Source organism: Terrapene carolina, unplaced genomic scaffold (genome assembly GCF_002925995.2).
Source record: "Terrapene carolina triunguis isolate 2854851 unplaced genomic scaffold, T_m_triunguis-2.0 Scaffold179, whole genome shotgun sequence".
NCBI classification, from domain to species: domain Eukaryota; kingdom Metazoa; phylum Chordata; order Testudines; family Emydidae; genus Terrapene; species Terrapene triunguis.
In genome coordinates, this window is record NW_020664530.1 from 12187410 (window position 1) to 12206555 (window position 19146).

The 19146-nt window shown below is 39.0% G+C and overlaps 1 protein-coding gene across 1 annotated transcript in view; it reads right to left on the minus strand.

Annotated features, from left to right (window-relative positions):
* LOC113406996 (growth factor receptor-bound protein 10) overlaps nucleotides 1-19146 on the minus strand; it is a 199974-nt gene that overhangs the window by 114697 nt on the left and 66131 nt on the right. Inside the window, exon 3 of the mRNA XM_026654026.1 lies at nucleotides 134-227. Within this exon, the coding sequence (XP_026509811.1) occupies nucleotides 134-227 (94 nt within the window). The remainder of the gene's footprint in view (nucleotides 1-133; nucleotides 228-19146) is intronic.

Sequence of the window (19146 nt, forward strand, 5' to 3'; positions counted from 1 at the left end):
AGAGGAGGATATAAACAATTAAACGTTTTCAACTTTCACATTACCAGGTGCAGAAACAAATACTTCAGAACATACACTTCTAGGGTTCCCTTCCCAGCATCTTGACCAGACCTAATTCCACCCCATTCCTTACCTTGGTGATTTAAAGAGATGCGATTAGATGGTTCTTGGAATCCTGGTTCCACCAGATCTCTCCGAGTGTGAGCTGAAGTCTGATCTACGTTATCCTAAAAACACAAACAGCAGAAAATCTGATCAAAATATGCATTTTGTATTCTCCATAATCTAAGATCCTGGGAGCTAAGGCAATTTGATATAAAAGAGCTGAAGAAAGTTTTCTTCATTGGGTTGCGCTATAAAGTTCTTATAGATGACAAAGCTGTGAATCCTAATTCCAAGAACTGTGGTTTAGGATTTATAGTTCATTAACCAGAACAGTCCAGACAAACAGATTCAGTAGCAAACCCTAACGGAATAAGAGGTTCAGTTTAGATATTCATCCAAAAGTCCAGATATTATTCCAGTTCTCTATTTTGGCAAACTCACAAGATCAGGCTTGAAAAGCTTTAATGCTTTCACTGGGTCAAAAAATACCATAACAACTTCTTGTAAGCCTTCTGTACTTCTGCCTAAAACCAAGACTTGCAGGGAGCAGGAAAACAGGGGAATCAAAAAAACAGGATTAACTTTATTTGGTTTACCAAAGTCAGCATTTGAAGGGAAATTAGAGTAGATTCATATTTCACCTGAACCATTTTATCAATGTGTAAACACCTAACATTTCTAGTTTGTTGAAACATTCCAGATTGAGAGTTAATTTACATTCTAGTATTCCAGGGTGAGAATGGTCTATAGCTCATGTCAAGAATTTAGTCCATGCCTCCTTAGAGGCTGTTTCTAACAGAGGCTGTTTCTAACTCAGTGCCAGTTAATATTAGAAAGTCTCAGACTTGCTGCTTGAAAGACTTAAAGTCAGTATGTATGAAATCTATCAATTCACAAGTTTATAGATGTTGACAACTCAAGAAATGCTAACGGCTTCATAGAATAGTTTTCTATTGAAGTTTTACATGTAAAAGTGAAGTTTTAAAATACCCCTATCTATCTAGTTGTATAATATTCCAAACCCTACAAAATGATACAGTACAAGTTAAGATCTTGACATCCACGCCTTCATACTGGCCATACATATACACCCAGACCTTCCATCTTTTCTGCTAATCTTCCCGTGACATTTCTTGTGCCACTTGTGCTACCTTATTTTGAATTCAAACTAGTTGTCTCTTAGGGTACGTCTACACTACCCGCCGGATTGGCGGGTAGCGATCAATCTATCGGGATCAATATATCGCGTGTAGTGTAGACGCGATAAATCGATCCCCGATCGCTCTCCCGTCGACTGCTGAACTCCAGCTCGGCAAGAGGCAGAAGCAAAGTCGACGGGGCAGCGGCGGCTGTCGATCCCGTGCCGCAAGGACGCGAAGTAAGTGGTTCTAAGTCTATCTAATATACGTCGACTTCAGCTACGCTATTCTCGTAGCTGAAGTTGCGTATCTTAGATCGATCCCCCTCTCCCCCCCAGTGTAGACCAGGCCATAGTCTCATCCTAAAACCACAAGAAGTTTCCTGCTGACATGAAATCCTATTTACCCTTCTCTTTTCAGCACTTGTTAATCCTTCTATTTTAACACTTCAGTGTAATTAACCAATGTAATGTGTAGTGCTTTTAGAATGGTGGTGCTTTCACTGCAATGCATGTAGTTTTCCTTTCTACTTGTATGAAAGGAGAGATCATGGCTATTGCCAAAAAACCTTAGCATTGTATCTTTGGGAGGTGGGGGGGCTCTGAAGGTAGGGTAAGACAGACAAATTATCTTATATTAATGCAGAAACCCCTGAAGCTATCCTTAAAGGAGTTTGAGCCAAGAACTCAAACCTGAAATTAACTGCAACTCAGCTATTCCAAACCCAGTACTGGACCAGGCTTAAGCGCTAAGCATCTCAGACAGAGAATAAAGCAGAATGATCTTCCATACTGTGCAGTGTAATGACAGCCAGAACTCTAGTGTGTGTTCCACCCCACAGAATATCAGACTTCAATTTTCAGCTGGTGGCTAGATGCATGTGAGAGACTGTTGCCAACAGGCAAACTCATTACAATCAATACAACACTTTCACGGTATTTATCCATGAAGGGTAGCATGTGAGGTGTCTACTGAAAACTTGTAACTTACCAGTACTCCTAATCATTGTGAGATGTGCACATGGTTAATATTTAAGGAACATGTAACCATACTGAAAACTAACTCCAAGACCGTAAGTCAGGCATAGACACCAGGAAACCATAAGTCTTGGTGAGGGCCCATTCAAGTGGGAGGGAGTTGTCACTACTCCCCAGTAAGGTAATGCAAGGCTCAATTGTCTACCCTTGCTCCATCCCAGCACATTCAATGGAAAACCATCAAAGACAGCTGCAAACAATCAGAATCACTTGGAGGTAAAAAAGGAACATTGTAACAGACAGGGGATCGCCCTGCCTGTGAATAAAGACAAAAGACTCATTTTCAGTATATCACAGGGTGGGGAGAGGCACTCTGCATCCGTTCACTGAGGAGACATCTTGTTGGGCGGGAGTGTTTCATGAAAAACTGGAGGTTCCTGGGAAGCCAGCCAGTTCTGCAACAGACTGAATTTTGGCGGTGGAAACCTGCTTTTATTGGATAGAAAAGATACCTATAAAAGTGTAGGCCCTAATTTGCATTTTATGATTTTGTTTTGTATTGCAACCATTTGTTTCCATCACATTCTCTTGTTTCTAATGGCTTCTCTAGATTATTTTAAATAAACCTTCTTTGTGTTATAAGTGCTCATAAGTGCAGTGCCTTAAGGTCGAATTGGCAAACTGGGGTCCACTGCACCTTTGAGAGCAGAAGACCTGGGATTTCTGAGTAGCCAAGTGTCAGAGGCTGGATATCGCAGGGGAACACTTTAAAGGGACTCGGGGACTGGGATGCACTTTTTGTTAACCTGCAAGGCAAAGACAGGGCTGACATAACCCAGGGGAGACTGCATGACTGACTAACAGACTGATGGTGTTAGGAAGGTAACACCGAGCTACCATGTGCAAGACTCCCTCTTGTTGGGGCAGGGGATAAAAAGGTGGCTCTCAGTCCTGGGTACCCCGAGAACTGGCTCAGCATGGCAAGAACATAAAATATTGACAGCTTAAGAGTCTTCTGAAATAGCAGAGGTCATGTTTCAAGAAGTACAAGGGTGCTAATTCTAGTTCCCATGCAACAATTTAAGTTCAGATGGCATATCTGCGTTTAACCGCAGATAGTCTTCCCATCATGAAGCTCACATGCTTAACTAGTACAGCAGTTGACAAACCAAACAAGGAAAGGTAGTTACACCAGAAGTCATTTTATTTGCAAGTAGGCCTTAAAGTGTTTTTATTGTCCCACCAAAAACCAAGTAAAATGTCTGCTAGAAAGGAGACAAATACAATACGATGTGGTTACAAAATACAATAGCTGTACACAGAGGGTCTTTTTATCTTTGAATCCCCTACAGTACTAGATGGAAAAGTTTTACTGTAGAAGATCAAAAAGCTGTGGCCTGGGGTTGGCTGAAAGCCTGTAACTTAGCACTTAAATAAGCTTAAAAATAATTTCCACTGACTTAGAGAAAGAAATGCCATCCTCTCTGAGGCAACCTTTCAGTTCTTCAGGAAGGTGTTTAAACCACAAGCCTTCCTCATCGACTCCAACTTAAAGTTACAGTAAAATTTATCAGAAGTAGAGGTTTCAATCACTGGAGATGTACAGTGACTGTGTCTTTGCAGATGTCCTAGTTTGCTTCAATACTGGACAATTCTACCTGTATCTTCTATAAAAACGTTGGTTCCACATTTTTCTCATGAAACTATGCCCTGGGCAAGGATTTCCTTAAGGTATTTAAAGCCAGGGCAATACACAGTAAAGTGACAGACTTTCATAAACCACACCACCTGTTAAAGCAATGCAGGCAGCAGAGAAAAGGTAACTACTGTGCCGTTTTTAAAAAGCTCATGATAGTTTCACATGACCCTCCAGGATCTATTTATGTAAATTGATCAAAGACAAACAATGGCATGTTGCCACCTGCAGTAAAAATCAGACTGGACACTGGAACAAGGTTAAAGGTTATATAATTGTTCCAAGTCACTGTACAGCCAAAGAAGTTTTATTGTTTTGTGCAACCTACACACAAAGTTTGTCAGCAAGTTAGACACCTGCTTTCTTCCATCATTCCTTCCCCCAGCTCAATCCACACTTACAATAAATCACATGTTTTCTACCTATTTTTATTCCTCTCCCCTCTACCAAGTAAGTGCTTTCATCCTGAAATTAAAATATGCTCTCTGACTTGACTTATTACAATATCAAACCACAATAGTATTTTTAGAAGCTAGCTTAGGCATCAGCCCCTATAAACTTACTTGCATGAGGTATTTTGCATGTCATACGGCATCTGTGACTCTAAGGTTGATTAATCAAGTGACTAGTGGGACTACTGGAAGTGTATGAAGCAATGTTTATTTTTAATAGTGTCTCCTACAGCAGTTAGCATTTTGTGAAGACAAACAAAACAGACTTAACAGATTAGATTTCGATGCCATTTTGCATACTTCAATATTGCATGAAATAATGCAGTGCCTGTATCATACTTTAACAGGGCACAGTCAGAGGCAAAGACAATATCCTCAGTACATTAACAGCCAAAATCTGGGATTATCTGACACTCTAGAATTATCAAGTACTTTATGGCGTTATACTAGTTATCCAATTTTAAACTACTAAAATGACTAGCTATCTGGGCTAGCATGGCAACAATTTCTCTTATCAAAAGAAAAAAATTAAATCAGACATTTCAAACAGAGGATCAGTCAACCTTACTCATTACTAGCTGCGCTGTCTGCATACATTGTTTCTTTAAATCACTTTCTGTGGTTTCAAGTGTTACAGTTCCTATTCCATAATGACTTAAATTGCAAATAACGATGGATATTAAGAGGCAACAGCTTTATTAAGCTAAAGAAAAGAAAATTACAGTTCCCTCCAGTTTATATTTTTGCATACTATAGTTTCCATGGAATAGCTATCCCGTTGCATGGTAGACTAGGTTATTTTCCCCCCATACGCCTTTCATAAAGCATTGCTAATCCCTTGGACTAACCCTATGATCAAATGGATTGGCAGAAAGGAGAAATAACCAATCCAAATAGCTTTGAAACCACCATATCTGCTCCCACACTCACCTTTGATGTAGTCCTATTACACTATCCTGGTGTGTCAAGTAGGTAATAGGCATATTATGTTAGCTTTAAAGACAAACAGAAATAGGGTCTTCTGAAGACCACTTTGTACTATTCTTTACTTTCCAGATCAAGGAGCTTCTGCATGCAAGTTGATGAGGGACAGTGAACTGTGCGCAATGTTTACACTAACAAGAACAATTCATTTCTGCTGCGTGAAGTAGGTAAATAGGAGGAGTAAAAAACCCAACAAAAACCTTCCTCTTTAAGCCATCCCCACCAAATCAATTGTACAGCTAGATTTGTATGTTAAATGTCAGATTTCAGGTGGGTCCAACTACAGTTTCACATTCTATGTTAACTTGCTCCTATCTGTTCATCTGTAGCTTTTGACCTTCACTGCTATCAAAGAGATTGACTGTCATATAGACGTGTGGTTAACCAAGTGAGAGCAGATTTTCCTGTTGACTGCTCAGCGAGCTGGTGCTCCAATACCTGAACAATACAAAGAGCTATTGAATTTACTCGAGACATAGCACTGTATTTCTATTTGGGGAGTTCAAGCCAGTTTCCCCACAATGAGGGCTATCATAAGCCGACCCAAACCTAAGCCCAGTCCCAAATCAAAATCACAAGGTTTGGGTCAGTGTTTGATTAACATGTTCCTTCCTGGAAAGGTTTTTAAAGCTATTGGAGAACATGCACAGCTGTCGAGGAGCCCAAGGCCCCTTACCAAGCACCAACTGGCAATCTGTTTAGCACAATATACTCTGGGCTTACCCAATAGCAGATGCCCTAGGCCATGAAAAACTATTTGAGTTCACAGGCAACAGGGATTCCCAAGAAAGGGTAGAACTGCTACTCAGAGATAGGGCTGTGGGGAAGGAAGGGGTCTGCCAAAGCTCAGGATCACAAAAACATCCAAATATATGGATTCTCATCTAGAGGTTTCAGGTTTCTTTCTTCACAATTCATATTACTTCACTCTCCTCCCTAGTTTCCGTTCCGGGCATCCATCAGCCTCGTTTCTCCATGGCCCAGCTCTTTGCATTTTATGAAAGATGGAATGCCAAGAAAAAAAACTGAAGGCTTTGCATACCCAGCAGATGATCCCAAGGTGGATTTTAGCTTAATTGTAAGGAGCTCCCGCACTAGCTTAAAAATGCATTGCAAGACTAACCTTGCAACTCAATATCCTGTAAGTAGTTTTCCTGCCTCTAAACTGTTTTGTCATCTGACTGAGAACCAACCGCAAGAGTGAGCGTACTCGGTCAAATAAGCAAGGTTCAACGCAGAATTTTTACATTCTTGTTCAGAGTTTTGACACCCAATAATTTTAAAACCCCTTTTTAAAACTGCCAAAAGACAGACATTGTACTAAAATAAGCTCAAATCCCAGGAGATTGAAGTGGTCTGCCTTTACAGTACATACTATAATAATTGCTGGTCAGAACCCTAGAGGCCTGGGCCAAATAAACCAACACTGGATTGTTTAATTAAAATAGCATTCGAGTGAAGCTCGAAGGATGGAAACCCCTTGACAGAAAAATTCAGTCCAGCAAGAGAGTTGGGAAGGGGGTGTTGGACAAGCTCAAATCCTAAATCCTCACCTGCAATGGTGGCACCTGGATCCTATATATCCAAATGCCTTGAATCGTGTTACCATTCCTATCCCCCCACTCATGAAGCATTTCTTGGTAAGAGCATCCTATAGAAACTGAAAGTGACAATATGGTATCAGATTTATACTCTATATGGTTGAACTGAAAAGACCGATTTTCACCAGTGGCAAGAGGAAGGATCAGATTTGCTTTATGGAACATTAAGAAAGTAAAGTGATTTGTTTTCATTCTGGAACTACGCTGAACTTTGACTGCTGCAGTAAGAGCACTCTTTTATCCCAGAAGGTACTACCAGGAACAGTAAATCTCTCTCATTTACAAAAAGTTGTCTTTCAAATCAGTTTCCGGAAAAACTGTTCTAGTTAAAAGTGGATTAGAAAGTTTCTCAAGTATGCAGACTCTTAAATAATCTAGAATTCAGTAAGAACAGTATGCTACAAATTGAAATACAGTTTTCCCTCAACTAACTCACAAGCGAATATACTGTAGCAGCTGAAAAATTTTACCCTTGTGCTTTGGAGGCACAAGTACAGTATCATTATAGATTCAGCTTCGTGGTATTTTTTGCAATAAGGGCACCCAGCATTGTAACATCCCTAAAACTGAGTAGGATTACTCCAAATGGAACTCCTGTCAGTTAATCTGATCCACAAAAACCCAGCTGTCAAAGAATCAAGATGCCTTACAAGTCTACAAAAACAAGAAAACCACAAAACACCAACAAGCCAAATCAAATCTATAGTTTGTGCTTGGTGGCTGAGGCTACAGCATGCTATGGTAGAAGATATGTGACACCTCAAGGTTACCATCTTTGAATAATTCTGTAAAGAGTACAACTGACAGACTCAGAAGTTTTAAAAGCCTCATTCTATATTTAACGAGTCTAAAAACCACAGTGGCTGCCCGGATTGAGACAGTTTAAAAGCAAAATAAAATTTTGCAATATAAAAAACTGAGTATGCAAGATGCTCCATGAAGATTAGTGTTTGCTAGAAATGACTCCAGGTAGGAGGCATTTATAGAAAGGAAGCGCTGTTTATTTTCTGGTGCACTAGCTTTAACTCAGTAACCTAGGGTCTATTCCATTTCTCACAAAAGGCAGTTGACTGGAGGAAAGTTCCATTATGAAACTCCATGGGTTTTGGTACATGTTTTTCAGTAAGTAGGAAAGTATGTGCTTAAATGGAAGTTTTGTTTCATGTTTGAGGAGGACCAACAGATCTTAGGAATGCTTTTTCAGACTCTACTTAGTTGCAAGTCAGACACAGAGATAGGCTCCATCTCCAAGAGCCTGCCAGTGAGGTAACTTCCAAAGCTATAAACTATTGCCAATTCCAAACTATTACAACTGGCTCTGGAAAAAAAAAAAAAGTTACTGAAGAGAACCATTTTTCCCAGACAGAAAAGCTTGACAGCCAACAGGTCAACAGAATGGGGGAAATCTGAGCTTTGCTATTACAAGAAACATATCAGGTAAGCCAAGGTAGGTTTCCATAGTATTCTGTTAAAAAGATCAGTCAAACTGTGGGATATTATTCGCAGTTGTCCATGAACATGGACTGAGCGAAATTTGAAGTTTAATAGCATACAATTATTTGCAGGTTAGCTAAAAACAATACGCAAAATCACTAAAGTATTACCAACAGTAGTTACCCTCCCCATGTCAAATATTGCATTGGATGATGCCTGTGCAGTGACAGAACATGTATGAGTTTTGTTACATTGCTGTTTTTCAAATTTCTCATTAAATGTAGTATAGGGAAGTGCTGGGCCTTTGCTTAGAAAGCTTTGATATACAACAGATACAGCAAGTTTTTTCAAACAGTCCTGGCTTCTTAGGTAGTGTCAGACTTTAAGGATTCAATCCAGTTGTATTTCCTTCTGAGAGTTCAAGGGTTGCAGGTATGAAACGAGTCTCTTCTACCCTGACACCTGGGATGCAAATCAGCAACAAAATCAGCCTGCCAACACTCCGAGGCCTATGTACACTGGGGAAGTTTCTTCAAAAGTTCTAACTTGTGTTTTTTAAAAAAAGCTGGCACAATAAGCTGAGGGCAGATTTAAGAGACAATCTTTTACAGACTGGTTGGGTTAGGAACCTTGGAGCTATTGTGATGCAGAATGGGCTACTCAATCATCTCTCCACCCGGCATCACTGCCAATAGTTCTGCAGTAAGACTGTGAGCAGAGGGCAGGTACTACGAATCTTGGATTTGGTGTACAGACTTTTAAAGTGTTCTCGCAGAAAGTATAAAAGGAGAAGCTCTACAACTTCCTTGTATGGAGTCTAGCCAGTTTCAGGCCAACGATGTACAAGATTAGCCTTCTTAGCAGGCTCAGTGCTTGACAAGATGACTTTGTGGACAAGGGCCCTTCATGTTGTTGGCTTTAACTTAATATGGACTCTCCTGAGGAAAAGTTGCTGTATTTATTGTGGGAACCATCAATTCCCATATGAATATTATTCTGGTGGGAATAGGTTTTCTGGTATCTAGACTTTAACACCATATTTCTCATAAATGAACAGAACAATATTCTCTCTCTTCCTGCCTAGGTTTGTGCTTGAAATCAAGAGTCCAAAGGGTTGATAAACAAGGATGACCTTTAAGGATTGGTGAAAGAGCCACTTGATGTTTGGTGAAGGCTATTGAGTTCATAGAGGTGCAACTAAAATAATTTCAGGTCAGCTGTCAACAAAAGAATTCTCATATCCCCACTGCAGGAGATCCCGCAGTCTCCACCTTGACCTTTATGTATCTCAGAGGTCTGTTGAGGAACTTCGCATCCAAAGCTTCTCTGTTGCCCCTCCCCCCCAACTTTAACTTTTAGATGACAGGCAAAACATAACTTCCTGGGTAGGAGATATCCAGGCTTATCTATAGACTGATTTCCTCAATTGCAGCAATTCAGAATAAGTATCCATTCTTGTGTCTATCCCCTCCCCGCAGTGTTCCTGGGAGTTGGGTAAGTGATGAATTTGGTCCAAGAGTGGTTGCCTCACTTGATCAAACATTTGTTCCTAGTTATCTTGACAACTCATCTTTCCATGGAGATATGGAGCCTGTTAACTGCCAGCAGAGCAATCTGTCCTAAGGCCAATTCTTTACGTCAGGGATGCTTATAATTCAGGCACCTTGTTTGCAGTTCCTTAATGACTGTTCGAAGTCAAAGCTCCTTTTACACATGAACATTTTGTATCTTCTGATAAAGAAATCTTTGTGGGGAAGAGGAACAGTAAGAAGTTTAAGATCTCATAAATTTGCTGACCCCAAGTTCCAGAAAAAGTAATTGCATAACTCATTAAAAAACACACTAACACTTATCTACACTAAACCATTCCAGTTAATCCTTCCTATAAATAGCACTTGGATACAAACCATTGTACCATCTCTCAAACAGAGCATTGTACTCAGGCACTTGACAAATGGCTTGGTTCCAAGCTTCTAAACTGAATAATTGAGGCAAATTATGCAAAGAAAAAGGTGGAAGTTGTGAGCAAAGAAAGCAACATACATATACAGGTATATTTTTTAATTAACCCCTTGTAAAACCAACTGCATTGAGTTATTTCATGAGCAGACATAAAAACTTAAGTTCTTATGGTGCAACACTGTTTTATATATGCTAGAAATTTAGAACTACAAGGTTTTAAAAGTTTTCATCAGGCATTTTCTTCATCTTATTTAGCTTTCAATCCCATTTGGCCTTAGAGGGTTCAAAGCTGGGTTTGCTCTCCCATCTACCTCATTTTCCATTTCAAATTAGATTCATTCTGTACAGATTCAGTATGTTAAACTGAAGTTACTGATGCACCAAGTTCTAGGGCAGGGGTAGGCAACCTATGGCACGTGAGCTGATTTTCAGTGGCACTCACACTGCCCAGGTCCTGGCCACCGGTCCGGGGGTTCTGTATTTTAATTTAATTTTAAATGAAGCTTCTTAAACATTTTAAAAGCCTTATTTACTTTACATACAACAATAGTTTAGTTATATATAATATATATATATATTATAGACTTATAGAGACCTTCTAAAAACATTAAAATGTATTACTGGCACGCAAAACCTTAAATTAGAGTGAATAAATGAAGACTTGGCACACCACTTCTGAAAGGTTGTTCTAGGACAATAATTTTAGAACATGCTATGCCACACTAGCAACTAGAGAAAAATTCAAGATTTTACAGTGGTCTGCAGGAAAGCAAGTGTTCATCTTGTAAAAGAAGAATTGCCTATACAGAATCTTACAGTTTTTACTAGAGATTTCAGATCATCCAAACAATATAAACATTTGTTAAGATGAATGAAAGCCACCATGTACTGTAATGTCTCCATTTCCTTTAATGGAATGGCAGAAGAGACTATAACTATAGGACTATTTACTATGATAAAGTCAGGCATACGCCTCAGCAAATATGCTTTTTTACAGTGTTTTTCTCAAATTCATTCTCTCTACACATTTTTACTGTTTGCTTCTGGTCTTGGAAGAAACCAGACACGGAGCAGGAACTTCAGGGCATAGATTATTACATGCTTATGTTGCTGTCTTGTTACCTACAAGCAACTTCTCGTGGGGGGGGGGGGGGGGAAGGGAGGGGAGAGAAGAATGATTGTAGGCAGTTCTACCAAAGATTCTGCAGAAGGGAAATTAACCAAATAATGATTATGATCTGTGAAAGTACTGTTCTCTGTAGCCAAAAATTCTCAGAAGCTCAATAATTTACATTTAAATAGTAACTGATTACACATAAGTTACAATTTGTGTCAGAAAAACCTTGTGAAAAAACTAGAGACTTTTCCAACTGGCATCCTTGCCTTTAGCAAGTAAAGTTTCCAATTGGCAATCATCTCTCAAGTTCATTGAAGTATTTTCTAGAATAGCATTCTGCTGTGAACAGCCATGGTCTATTGGACACCTTTGAAACAAGGGTACTGCAATACTTCAGATAGTAGATAATGTTAAGTACATTCACCATTTGCGCAGAAGAAACTACTGTGATGTTGTACCCCATAATACTTTATGGGAATAAGCTTATGAATGTATATATGACCTAACTGGAATATGTTTTATGCTACATATGCCATGTAACATATCTCTGTAAAGGTTATGATCTACTGAATATATTCATCCTATTTGTATGCATATATCATTTTTGCATTCAAAGTTATGAATATTGGCTATCTACTTTTTTAATTTTAAGTAGCCTCAGTGAAGCAGTCAGTCAGCTTCCTGAGAAAAACTATTCTCAGTAAGGGCCCAATTAAGAAACACTTAAGCCAACAATGAACTTGGAGACCCCAATCCACATCTGAGGTTTCCCAGGAATGTGGCTTGGCTGGTAAGTTCTGAGTCATGCATGGACATGTGACTTGCCCATGTAACTCCAAAACTCCCTTTTGTAGCTGTAATTTTGCACAGGTGGAGGGAGGGGTTTAGAACCACAAGGAGAAACTATATAAAGCCTGGGGAGACCCCCTCCATTTTGTCTTCCGCTGGCTCAAGAGGTAGCCTCTCCACCCCCAAAAAATACCTGAAAGAAACTGGGACAAAGAACAGTAACTACAGCGGGTGAGTGTGATTGATGGACCCAGACTAGAAGGAGGCTAGTCTGTAAAAGAGGCTTATTGGAACATCTCTGAGGGAGAGATTTTAACTGTATTCAGCTTCTTACTGTATTAGGCATTCGCTTGCGTGTTATTTTATTTTGCTCGGTAATTCTTTGTTCTGTCTGTTATCACCTGGAACCGCTTAAATCCTACTTTCTGTATTTAATAAAATAACTTTTTACTTATTAATTAACCCAGAGTATGTATTAATACCGGGGGAGGGGGGGCAAACAGCTGTGCATCTCTCTCTCTATCAGTGTTATAGAGGGTGAACAATTTATGAGTTTACCCTGTATAAGCTTCATACAGGGTAAAACGGATTTATTTGGGGTTTGAACCCCACTGGAAGTTGGACATCTGAGTGTTAGAGACAGGAACACTTCTTAAGCTGCTTTCAGTTGAGCCTGCAGTTTGTGGAACGTGGTTCAGACCTGGGTCTGTGTTGGTAGCCGGCAAGCGTATCTGGCACAAGCAGGCAGGGTTCTGGAGTCCTAAACTGGCAGGGAAGGCAGGGGCAGAAGTAGTCTTGGCACATCAGTTGGCAGCCCCAAGGGGGTTTCTATGATCCAACCCATCACAACTACAATAGGTCTTTGAATATTGTATAAACCCTCCAAACACTAGGCTATGTTAAGTTTTCAACAGCTCAATGGACTACCATAGTTACTAGTATGTTTTTGGAGAGGACATATGGGCAGAGAGTCTTGCATGCCAAAAGATTACAAAATGTAGTGCTACATTAAAAAAAAAAAAAAAAAGGGGGGGGGGGTGTCTTCAACCAATGACTCAGACTTCAACTGGCGTGCAAAGCCCTGTCAGAAGATTGTCAAGCTTTTCAAGAAATACCAATGACATACACTAAGAAACTTCTAATTTCTTTTATAGCACATTTAATTTATTTGGTTGTATTAGCTATCACATTGCAGGAAAGTTTCTGTTGCCAGTACACGGCAAACTTTTGTCTAATGAATTTGCACCATGCCTGTTTGTAGGGAAGTCAGTGTTTATTATACTTCCTTTTCTTGACTTTGAGTTAAGCCTTCTGATAAAGATATAGGTTTGTGGAGTAAGACTACTGAAAACAGCTCCCGTTAAGATTACAAATCAGAAAGCATGGAGGTCAAAAAGATTAGTTGAAGGGTGGACAAAATTGAGAAAAGGAAAGGGGCAACCCATCCATTGGATGTTACTGTACCAAAAATCTATGTTCTTCTTTTCTCTTTGCCAAAATTAAGTGTGGTTATTTCCCTGGGAGTTCATACGTGAGATGGATATTCAGATTCCACACTTCTGACCCATTCCTCTCCAACAAGGAAACACTATGATGTGGCCCAAGAAGACAGTGACTGTTAAGCTCCTGAGCTGCTAGTAAATCCTCCCACAGATATACGACCTACTGCCAGCAGGTAATCGTTTTATACGGGGATATACAAGAATCTAAGGAAAACAGATGGCAGGAGATGCCCTTTTAGGCATTTACTACTTTTGGCTATGGACCAAAATATGTGTAAATACTGTTGGTTACTTTTTTCTGACACAAAGTCAAACCAGATTATTTCAGTTGTACTCACTTTGAAACCATCTATCATGTCAATTTCTACAGAAGTTACAGGTAAAACAATTCCTATGGTAAGTATATATTGACCCAGCACATTTAAAAAAAAAAGGGGGGGGGGGGGGGAAATAGCAATGTTTGATACAGACTAATATAGATTGCCAGTATTTGCTTGTTGGATAATGCTGGGGGGGAAGTGTGAAATGCAAAAAACTTAGTTATGCTGCGAGGCATAGCTGTCTGATAAAGGAAGATGTACTTCCCCCCATATATACATTAAACTGTGCATATAATATTTGCATATACACAGGGCTGCCTGATGAAAGCAGCCATCATGCTGAAGTGTGCCACCGATAACTATTCTAGTTCAATTTAAGACTGCAAACCAAGGCCCAAATCTGCAAGAGTAGTTAGGTGCCTAACTCCCATTGATTTCAATAGCTGTTAGGTGCCTAAATACCTTTGAGGATCTGGGTCCAAGGACTCTGCCACCACTGTTAAGTAATAAGATGAGAGTCAAAAAAAAAAAAAAAAAAAAAAAAAAAAAAAAAAAAAAAAAAAAAAAAGGAGAGAGAGAGAGAGACTGGACACCATATTGTACAAGACTCCTTCCACATCCCTCTTTATAACTGATTCGGCAATTCCTGACTTTAGCAGAAGAAATAAAATAACAAAATACATCAAGTTAAACAGATTTAACATTTTGCTTCAAGAACATTTTACAATATGAAGTAATCAAATTCTGTTTACATGTAGAACTACTACATCCTTATCTAAGAAGTTTTTCTATCAAATCTAGATTTAAAAAAAAAAAAATCTCATGAGGTCAGAGAGTTCTAAGAACTTTCATCCAACTTAACTCACTAAATGAATTTGAAACAGCAGGTGGCCCATCCAATTCATGTAGAAGGAACCCAATTAGTGTGCAATGTTTTACACTGTCAAGTTCTAATTTTAGAATATTCTTTTAGCCAACAGGGAATTTGTTTACACTATCTCAGCACACACACTAAGGAAGGTTGTACATTCTATTTAGACTATCTCTGGCATCAGAGGTCAATATTGATTCTTTTAATTCCTCCTCCAGTTTTCCCCTCTGTTTCTTCAATTGCAGCCCCTATTAGCAGACCTGTGAGGTTCAACATATTGGGAGGAGTATCCAAAGGTAATACAACTCAATTCTTTCTTTAAAATTGCTCATTTTGTGCAAAAGTTGACAGTAGTCATGGCAGCATAAAAGAAAATTGATTACAAAGTTAATATCTCTGCCTTTTAGTTTTCATGGCATGATCACCAATTGATCTTTATCTCATTTTGAGTGTCAAAAAACAAACTGCTCGGGAATCAAGCTTACATTGAAGAGCTACCAAGAGACCCGGAACGTGGTACTTCCATTATTGTTATGTTCAGATGACAATGGCATATGAAATCTCTCACATCGAGGAATAATTCAACAACTTTCTATTCTTTCATTTTAGAAGAAAAGTTGCATTCAGCAGCACATTTGATCTTGAGTCCAAATAAACAAATGTCTGATTTTCAGTACTTCAAGAGGAGCATGAATCTTTTCTATCTTGCTACTTTACAATCTTTGACAAGATTTACAGCTCACTTACTAAACATGTTTTCTTTATTTCAGTCCATTCCATTGTTTCATATTATTTCCTTCAGACTTAGTCATGAGTCAAATCCACACTCTTGTTTGATAAATTACTAAAACACTAGATCACCAGCTCGCAGTATTTCCAAAACATTTAAGTTTGCCATTGTGTTCCAATTGTTCATTATGGGCCTGATCTGAAGTCTACTGAACACAAGAAGAGTCTTTCCATTGACTTCAATAGACTTTGGATCAGGCCTTACTTTGGGTTAAAATATATTCCTGTAAACTACACTCCTTTCTACAAGTAGCTGAATTTTAACAGTCAACTACCACAAAGGTACTAGTTTAGAGCATAACAGTTTATTTTTATTTTCAAAGCAGTCTCCTTATTTGCACTGTCTAAATCTGAAGCTGATTAATTCAGGATAGCCAGCCTGTATTTTCAAGTTTAAAAAGAAGCTGACTGGAAACCTCGCATGAGAAGGTTAGGCGGTGATACTGGGGCATTCATCATAATTTCTCCTTTCCCCCCTCCCACCTCCTTGCCTTAAGTATCAGTTTTAGGAAAATCCACTGGAGTCTGTCTACTTAATATATTAATAGCTTCAAGTACATTTTTCTAAAAAAGGTGCCAGCACCACTTTGTGTTTGAATCCCCCCAAACTGTGCAGAAGTGTTTAGTGTTCTGGGGTACTTGCCAAAATGACAGTATTTACTGTATGACTAATATGCATTAATGAAGCATAAATGGACAACTATTTACTTGTGCTAATAACTAAAGCGCTTTATTAGAGCAGGGGCCTCAAGCATGAAGGATTGCCAGATTCCCCCTACTTGCCAAAATTATGTTTTTAAAAAAAAAATTGGAGCCAACATCAAGGGCTACAGACAGCACTCAGTCTCATGTCATTGTTTAACATGCAATATGTAAAGTACTAATAAACTCAAACTGCTTTCAGTTTACTATTTGTTTTTTCCTTCTAAAGTAAGGCAATTTTAATAGTTTACATTTTGGTCTGAACTGTACATAAAGCCAAAATTGTGTTACCATAGCCTTTGCGTTATGTTAACCCCAAGATAGAAGGCTGAAATGGAAGGGGGGAAAAAAGCCACAATGTTTTATTAAAATAGGATATCATCAGGATCTAGGCAAGAAATAACTCAGCAACAGACCATCCCAGGCTACAGTTTGAAAAACTAACCCTTTGTATTATTCCCCATGCAGCTTCTTTCTGAAAATGGAACAAGCAACTTAAATGCATACATGCAAGAGGGCAGAATTAGCATTGAAGTGGGGGAAAAAAATTTTGGGAGGGGGATTGGGGAAAAACCAAAAGTTCAGACTTGCAAACACACATGCAAGGAATGGGAAAGGGATCACTCTACAGATGGTAAATAGAGGAAGGCTATTTTAGCTATGACTGTTCAGTATCCCGTGTGGAAGGGATGAGTTCATCTAATTCTTCCAGAGCAAGCGTTGAGATCACAATAGGTATTCTTATTGTGACACTCGGCACAGAAGTCAAGCGGTAGGTGCCCACAGTGATTAGGCTATCCTTTTATCTTTTGATTTAGTACCTCAAGGTCAGTACTGCAGTAACGCCCAGCTTCCTTATTATTGCTATACTAAACAAACAGGGAAACAAATGGTGCCTACCACAAGATGTTTCATTAGCAGTAAAGTCTGGAAGCTTCCACTTATAGTTTCCTGTTATCTGTAACTGGAAGACTTTAGTCTGCAGAATTGTCTGCATTTAACAAGCAAGTTCACTTAGAATTTAAGACATTTAATCTCATCCAATAAAGAGAAGATGAAAACAGAACCTATGAAATGTTTAGTTTCCTTCCTTTGGCCAAAAGGCATAAGTGATTGGTTTCTAGATAAGCTTATACTAACGCTGAGTATGGGCATGGCCTTTGGGAAATGGTATTTCCTATCAATAACTGATTAAAACAATCCCGCATCATTCCCCCGTTCCTTTCTAAATGGATGTAATAATCCCATTTTAGACCTGTCATGAACAGCAGTATTATTTCAATATATTAAACATGGCTTCTTTACGACGCCCTCTCTTTTCAAGAAAACGCATCTCCAAAAATATGGGAAGCAGGTCTTCCTTCATAAAAGGCTTGCTCCAACAGTGGGCACATTTGTCAAGGTGTCAGGAGCATATGTTTTTTGTTGTTGGTTTTTTTTTTTTTGGTATGAGGATGATTCAGTTAGCAAGACTCATTTGTACTATAATATTTCCAACAGAGCTGTCCAACCAGAAGACTCACTATTAGATAAGAGTTGCATTCTCTTATGTCTCATGCTCTAAACCGGTTTGAACTGTGAAACTGTACTGGAATTAAGTCCTCCAACTTCTCTTCTCCATTAAGATGGCACAGTTACAGTGGAGGACTGCCAATATGACTACTCATATTGGCAGTCCTCCACTGTAATTATTCAGTAATCAGCTTGTTAGAAGTTTACTAATCTGGAAAAGATCTACTCAGAAGATAAGCAGATGGAAATACACAGGATTTAGTTAAGAGTTTGTTGATCAGGTAATTAACAAGTATGGCATAATAGTCTCATGTGAAGTTTCGTGTACCTGCCCACTGGGCAGGAATCAAGCAGTTTCCATCAACACTGGTGTTCTTAGAACAGGGACTGTCATCTTAAGTTGTACACAGGAGCATCAGAATTAAAGAAAAATTCATTCCCTTTATTCCTGTGAAGAGAGTTTGCTCCAATCCTAGGAAAATCCTGAATAAGTTCTAAAATCCAACTGCAATTCTCATAGCAGTTTTCAAACTTAATGGGGTGAAATAGGAAATCTGAGACAAAAAACAAAAACAAAAAACAAAAACAAAAAAACATTTGCTTAGAATTGTGTCTTGCAAGCATGAAAAGCAAGGAAACAAGATGACAAATGTTTGTGCCAGGACCATTTCTCAACTCACAAATCATCCTGATTTCATATGGAATTGACTGTACTTAACCTGGAGCCTGGCACCACAAGAAGTAACAGATTGTTCATGTTTCCCTGTAGACCCACTAAAAGGATCAAATGTCAACAGTCTGCTGGAAAAAGCAGTAATCTTGGTAGGTCTGAAAGAGTATGTTAACTCAAATCTAACAGGCTACATCTCATACACCTTTCCTATAAAATTAGTAAACAAGACTAAACAAGCCTTTCCAGTCTCCTGTTCAGCATTAACCATCCATCAAAAGAGCCACACAGATTTCGTCACCTGCAATTTCTCATGAGATCTGCAACTATGGATTCTTCCTGCTTCGTGACCCAAATCTTTCAGTCTCTTTTGTTGCTGCAAAGGAATGTATGATATGATGGCTAATGGGAAGCTTAGGGACATTTTGTGGGTTGCACCAGAAAGGTTGAGAAACAGGGATCTAGACAAAGCTTCACACTTAAAGTAGTTATCTGTCGTCCCCTCACTTTGAATAAGTGTTCTG